At 42.4% G+C, this 7,712-nt stretch overlaps 1 protein-coding gene across 1 annotated transcript; it reads left to right on the top strand.

Moving 5' to 3' along the window:
- Positions 1-1,892: 1,892 nt before the first annotated feature.
- Positions 1,893-7,098, top strand: skor1b (SKI family transcriptional corepressor 1b; the record flags this gene model as incomplete). The annotated part of the gene is made up of 7 exons (XM_083893926.1): positions 1,893-3,644; positions 3,982-4,075; positions 4,185-4,283; positions 4,436-4,489; positions 5,056-5,130; positions 6,641-6,715; positions 7,001-7,098. Exons 1-7 carry the CDS (start codon positions 1,905-1,907, stop codon positions 7,096-7,098), a joined length of 2,235 nt encoding a protein of 744 aa, XP_083750052.1. The 5' UTR covers positions 1,893-1,904.
- Positions 7,099-7,712: the final 614 nt, after the last annotated feature.

Here is a 7,712-nt window from a genome sequence, read left to right as displayed (position 1 = left end):
TTTTTTTAAATTATTATTATTATTATTTTCAGCCGTTTTCAGCCCCTTTTTTAATGTGGGATTCTTCAGTGGAAATGAAACATTGAATGGTTACAATGACTTTTAATTTTTTTAATAATCAATAGATGGGCAGATGGAGGAGGCAGCGAAGGCCGCGTTTTTTGGACGCTTCAAGTTGGACTGATCACGTAAATCTAGCCTCAAATAAAATAATTTTCAATAAAAGATTTATCACCTGGAATTTACTCATTTCTATTTCAAATAGATTCTTTTTATATTTTATTTTGCATTTAGTGGCTGTTCTTTTCGACGTCTTTTTTGCGCATCTAAATATTCAAATGTGTATTCCTGTCTATATCCAAATGAACAGTGCAATATGATGATTGTGTAGAAAAACTATAAGTAAGAACAAATTGGTGTTATTGCCACACAGCCCTGTCCCTGTGGAGTCAATATGTCCAGCGGGAGCGTGTCCTGTTACCTCCATCAATATTACATCAGTGCTCCTTTGGCAGCGCATGTGCCAAAGGAAAATGATTAAGCCAAACCTTTATTGACTTTACAAAGTGAAAATTGTCTCTGTTGTGGCGCTAAAGGCTTGGCCGCGTCCTTCTTTATGATTCTCTTACATGTTTTTTTTGTTTTTTTTTTTTTGTTTTTTAAAGGGTGGAGAGTGGACTTGAGATCACAGATCACAGAGTGACCTTTAGAGCCGCTGGTTATTGTCACAACGTGTGTAGGCGCAAGTGTTGCTTGTAAACGATGAATCCGTGGGAACCGAGCACATGATGCAGGGCCCCGCGCGCCCTGACTCCACGCGCACAACAATGTGTCCGTGGATTCCCTGCTGTGTTTTTTTGTTTTGTGTGTTTTTGTTTTTTTTATTATTATTTTGAGCAGAAAGCCAAATCCCACTGCAGCCTCCTGCAGCCTTGACAGCAAAGTGCAAAAGAATAAATTAAAACACATTATGCTCCTTCAGTGATGAAGGAGTATGTTTAGAATAACATTTAGAATGTTTATTTATATAAATACAGACGTTGTTTTATCTGCATGTGCAGTGACTGTTATTAGACCAAGCATTCAAACATTCTTCATTGGTCATGAATCCATAGTTAATGCATAGACTGCTTGTGTGAGTGTGGGAGTGCCTTGCCTTTAAGATTTGCCGTCACTTGATTGCTGGGGGGGGGGGGGGGGGGTGGAAGGTGGGGGCTGTAACACAGTCTGCAGGCCATGTGGGCACTGCTGCTGCTGCTACTGCTGCTGCTGCTGCTGCTGATGCTGCTGCTGCTGCTGCTGGCGCAACACAAACCGTCCGCACACAGCCACAGCGGAGCAGAGAGAGAGAGAGGAGGGCAGCGTGCAGGAAGGAGGCGGTGCTGCACGGACAACTGCGTCCCACTCCTAAAGCAAACACCTTTACATCATCCAGCACACACTCCTCCTGATCGCTCCCACACTCACAGCCTTCTCGTTCACTGCGGAGAGGAGCTGCGCGAACATTGAAGGTGAGTTCTGAGTTCTGCCGAAACGAATCAGCTGTTACTTGATGCTCTTACAATGTGTGTTTTACGCACAGTCTTTTGGAATTATCCCGGATTTAATCCTGTAGATGCCCGTTTTAACAATTTAAACAAAAGCTGAAGTTGTTACCAATTAAGTTTATGTCCATTTGTTCATCATAATCATCACTGTAGTCAATAATAATCTGCTTTTATTCATAATCCTTGCTCTAAATATATCATGTATTACGCCATGCACCTGCTCTGTGTTCATTTTAAATGGCACTTGACATGAAATGTGTAAATATTTATTATTATTAAGTTCTGCTTGAGGCTGTAGATAGAAAAACTCACTTGCTCACGTCAAACGTCGTCTCTGCAGCCTCCAGGCCTCCAAGCATGGACCCCATACCTGCGGGCCGAGACTCCAGCTCTTCGCCAAGCTCCAAACAAGAACTTTCCTACCCGAGCACTAACCTGAAACCCAATCAGGTGGGGGAGACGGTGCTGTACGGAATACCCATCGTGTCTTTGGTGATAGATGGCCAGGAGAGACTTTGCCTTGCGCAGATATCGAACACCCTGTTGAAGAATTACAGCTACAACGAGATCCACAATAGGCGTGTGGCGCTGGGTATCACCTGCGTCCAGTGCACCCCAGTCCAGCTGGAGATCCTGCGCAGAGCCGGGGCCATGCCGATCTCCTCCAGACGCTGCGGGATGATCACTAAACGCGAGGCAGAGAGACTTTGTAAGTCATTTCTTGGGGCCCATTCGCCTCCCAAACTTCCAGAGAATTTTGCCTTCGACGTGTCCCACGAGTGCGCCTGGGGGAGTCGAGGCAGCTTCATCCCGGCCAGATACAACAGCTCCAGAGCCAAGTGCATCAAGTGCTCCTATTGCAACATGTATTTTTCACCAAATAAATTCATATTTCACTCACATCGCACGCCGGAGTCCAAGTACACGCAGCCAGACGCAGCAAATTTCAATTCTTGGAGACGACATCTTAAATTAACAGATAAAAGCGGCCAGGACGATGTTCTACACGCGTGGGAAGACGTGAAGGCCATGTTCAACGGGGGGAGTCGTAAGAGGACGCTGCCAGGCAGTGGGTCAGACTCCCACGGCTCCTCGTTAAAATCACACGGACCCAACCGAACCCACGGCTCACCCGAGATCCCTGCAAAAATCCTCAGCTGCGAGGACAACCGCGGCGGCATGAGCAGCGCGCGCAGCTACCCGGTCATCCCGGTGCCCAATAAAGGATTTGGAATGCTGCAAAAAATCCCACCGCCGCTGTTCCCACATCCGTACGGCTTCCCAGCGTTCAGCCTGTGCCAGAAGAAAGAAGACGGTTTGCTGGAGGAGCAAAGCAAGGCGGGCCTCCCGGGCGTGCTGTGGCCCGGCACCAAGGACAGCGCCTATCACTCCTTCCCTATGTTCTGGCCCGCGACGGGCGCGCTGCCCATGCCGCCGTACCCACAGACTGCACACAAACACGCGCCACAGCTGCTGTGTCCACCCAGGCACGTTGACATGGACCTACCCGAGCACAGTGACCGCAGCACCAACTCGTCCAAAGACAGCATAGTCGACAACGACCGCTGCTCCAGCACCCAGTCCGCGCGTAACGAAGACGACAAGTCCGGGGACGAGGCGAGGCCGCTGGAGGCGGTGACGCTCGCGCCCCGGAAAATCAGCTACGTCTCCGCGTTCAGACCCGTCATTAAAGACGCAGACTGCATCGCCAAGCTGTACGGCAACAGGGGCGCGTACAACGGCTGTCGCACAGGCTATTTGTCGCCCGATTTTTTAAGTGAGAGCTCCAGCTACCGATCCGCGTCCCCCTGCGTGGACAGCGAGGGCGAACCGGACGTGGACGTGGAGACGAACAAAACGCCAGATGAGGAGGAAGAGGAGGAGGTGGGGAACTCCCGGCCTCTGTCCTCGGTGTGCGCTCGGACTCCCCCCGGCTTGGCACACAGTGTTTCCCCCAGCGACTCCGAGTGTAAGAGCGCGCCGGAGAGCAGCGTGTTTGACTCCCAGAAAATGAGTCTACACGTGGCCCAGTCCACGGACAGAGAACTGCAGAGCAAGCACTTATCAGAGACCCACATAGCCGCGTCTTTCACTGAAGTGAGTGACTTCTAACTGAGAAACACTGAAGCTGTGACTTATAAGTTTTTTTTCCCCTGCAAGTGGGTTTATTGTCCTTGTCCTGTGTGTTTATTTATAAGCTGCAGACATCTTTGTGTCCCCTGAAATGTGTCTTAAGACAGTGTAAAAAGCAGCATGTGCACATTCAATCCACAAAATCCTTTCTTGAAATAAAAATTAAAAGACTTCATTTCAACATAGAGTATATTTTTCACAATTGTAGTTTTTTATTTATTTATTAATAACTATAAATTAACCCATTTTTAATTGTATTTTTTTTTAATGCTGAAAGACGTGGTGATTCTTTCTTCCTTAGGTTTACACACCGGAGAGGAGTGAAGTGCAGCAAAAGAGAAGTCCGTATCAGTTCAGACCTGCCAATTACCTCAGTGGAGCGCTCACAAAAAACGGTTAGGCTTTTTTTCTATCTGCGTTTGTTCAAAAATATCAAGCATTAAAATATATATTTTTTAAAAATACCGGAGGAAAAAAAATCACATCGATTTATTTTCTCTTAAGATGAAAGTGCGAGTAAAGAGGAGCCGTCTTCTACTGTGGAGGAGATCGAAACCAAGTCGTTTAATGAACAAAGCAGCGAAGAAACCCAACGTGAGGACGGTAAGTCACTTTGAGGTCAGACAAAACAGCTGTTTTAGGACACAGCGGCTCTAATGTATATATATATATTATTATTATTATTATTATTATTAGTTATTTAAATATTTATTTTGACAAACAGGGAAATATAACGTTATTTTCTGTGTGTTCAGGCGAGGACGCGCCAGCCAGAGCTGTGCCATCACGCGTAGAAAGTCTAGAAAAAGGTAAGACGATAAATAATAATAATGATAATAATAATATTTATTATTGCCATCAGATTTATACTTTAAGTGTATTTTAAATCATACTATTTATTTTGTTAAAAGGGACAAAAAATAAATCATGCAGGATTGAAAATAATCTCTATGGAATTATGAGAAAATGAAAGAATAATTTGACCAATTTACCTCTGGCTTACTACTTATTATTTATCAATTTTAAGAACAAGTTATAAACATATTTTATGGTACATTAAACTGTGTTCACCCCCTTGTAATTGTCACTTGCAGAAATAAATTGCTGAATTAATTTGCACAATTAATACCAAACATGACATCTATTTCCCCCTCCCCAAACATTCTTATTTCTGGAGTTTTTAATTCTCCCTGAAACACAGAAGGGACAGAGACTGTAGGCCCAGTGTTGTTGATGATGAGTGAGGAGGATGATGATGTTCTCATCACTGTCATTAAAAATAGATACCTGTCCTAGAAAAAAAAAGAACCTGATACAAAGCACTTTTAAACCTCTCCTCAAACAGCATCTATTTTCTCTGCTTTTTTGTTTTTAGAGGAACTCCAGAAGCAGCTTTTAGAGCAGGTTGAGCTGAGGAAAAGGCTGGAACGTGAATTTCAACATTTGAAAGGTAAGCCAAATTCTGCAGCAGTGCATTTTCCCACCACTCTGAGCTTTTATCCCAGTGGTTTCATAAATAGGGACTAAGAGTTTTTTTTTTTTTTTGGTGCAAGTTAAGTGTTTGTCTTCTGTTATGTTTGTGATTCGGGCCTTGGCATGCCATGACACACACGCTGTCTCTGCAAAGCAAACATCTTCCTGTTCGCTGTGTGGGTCAGGGACACACTCCCCTGGAAGAATGTTCCCAAATCCCTTTTAACAGAGATTTGAGAGGATTACGAGTTTCACCTTTTGATGAAACATATCCATGCATGGTGTAACACTCACTGCAGAGGGGGGGGGTTCAATTTATGAAATTGAAATATCACAATTGATATTATGCCATTTTCGCTGTCAACATCATACACTCTGGTAGTAAACGTCTTTAATTTATCATTGTGCAAAACAATCCACAGCAAGAGGAAAAACAATAGATCCTGTCATGTCAGTATAAAGCAGTTTTATTACAGAAGACTGATGCATAATAATCCAGATCAGATAATGAGTTGGGTTTATATAAACATCACATACACAGTCCAGTGGGAGGATAATAGGAACTGACAATGCAGTTATTTAAAATATCTTCTTTCACCTTTGTATACTATTATACGAGGGATGACAATAACAGAAAATAACATTGTGGTAAGCTGTGCAAGATTTATTTTATTATTATTTTTTTAAACTGATTTAACACTTGAGGCTTTTTATGAAATGTGGTTCTAAATATCGGCCTCTTTGTAAATGTGAAACCTCTATGGTGTTTTTTTTTATTATTAAATTTTTTGGTTCCAACAAATCACAATCAAGTGACAAGACAGCACTAATTTTGTTCCACATATTTCATATTTATATTCCACTCTAGTATGAGTCAGTTAGGTGGGTTGTCGAAGGATCAAGTCATATTTTTGTTGTCTGTGAACAAGACAAAATTATAATAATCACAAAAAGAAATTAGAAGAAGTGAATTTATTAATTTCAAAAAGGGATAGTATGTCACTTTAATTTCTTTATATATATAAATATTTCTACTCTCAACTATATTGCATCCAAAACCAAAACTGTGATTGTGTCTGATCAGAACTAAATTTCACCGATTTTGTCAAAATTGCTAAATCACAAGCTGCACTATAAATCATGCATTTAACAATTTCCACACCATAACATGCAGGTTACTGCGTTAAGGGGCCCTGGAGTTTATGATGGATGGCATACTTGTTTCTTTTGTGTTTTTGCTTTAGTTTGAGAACAGCGCCCCTCACAGGCGAGTGAGTGTGCCAGTAAATTCAGTGCATTAAGAGTAATTCTGTCACCCTTTTCACCTTCAACACCGCACAACCCTTTATATATCAGTGATGTTTTGAATATTCATGATTTTTTAATTATTATTATTATTATTATGTGGAACGATTTAATATTACTACAGTAAGCGGTTACACAGACTCTCGCTGTGACTGAAATCCCTTGCCCTGTGTGTTCCTCAGATAATTTTCAGGATCAAATGAAGAGGGAGCTTTCCTACAGAGAGGAGATGGTTCAGCAGCTCCACATCGTCAGAGGTGAGCTGTTTAATAACGATCTGTTTCATTCACTTCCGCTCGTGCAAAACTGATTTTAGACTTCACTCATCGTCATATATTAGTTTCTCTCAGTATCGTGGTTGTCCAGTTTGACACTTTATTCATAGTTAAACCAAAGAAGACGCACGCATAATTAATATCATCAGCCTTATAAAACATTTTATCAAGATTATCTTGTAATTTTTATTTTATTTATTTATTTATTTTTCAATTCTGCACTCGCACGCGCGTACACTATTGATAGTTTCATCCCCTTCTTCATAGAAGCTCACGACGCTTTGCACCATTTCTCCTGTAAGATGTTGACTCCTCGCCACTGCAGCGGCTCCTGCTCCTTCAAGTCTCCTCTGCTTCCTCCCTGAACCACATCAATCCACTGGTGACCACGGGACGCGTCGCTCCACTGGTGACCACAGGACGCGTCGCTCCACTGGTGACCACAGGACGCGTGCGTCCACGGCTCCTGACGCACTGCGCACCGCAGGAAACCCACTGGCACCCCTGAGGATTCGAGTCAAACACCGACTAACTTGTATACTTGTACATTCTATAAACGTGTATCTACTCTTTTTTTTTTTTTCCTGAAAAACGATACAACTGATATTTATTATTTGTGGCAAAGTGCAATGAACAATGTACTGTATATCTAGTAATAGTTATTAAAGTTTCTTTTCCGGGTTTTCTGTTGTCAATGATAGCAGCGTGTAAATAGCCAGTTCCTGTGAATTAGCCTACTCCTTTTGTTGTGTTCTTCTCTGCAGACTCACTTTAGTTGTTGTGCACTTTAAATGAGTGAAACTGTTTTGTTTTTTTCCTCCATTGAATTTGGCCTATAAAAGAACATCTGCATTTGTAGCTGTCAAACCATTGTATATGTCCTTTATGAAGAATCTACACAGAAGTTAGTAGGCTAAATGAATAAATACATCCATCCCTGTAAGAAGCGACATATTGTAAGTACCTTATTTGTTCATGT

Source organism: Microchirus variegatus, assembly GCF_963457635.1.
Source record: "Microchirus variegatus genome assembly, chromosome: 8".
NCBI classification, from domain to species: Eukaryota; Metazoa; Chordata; class Actinopteri; order Pleuronectiformes; family Soleidae; genus Microchirus; species Microchirus variegatus.
This window is presented reverse-complemented; position numbering and strand designations above follow the sequence as displayed.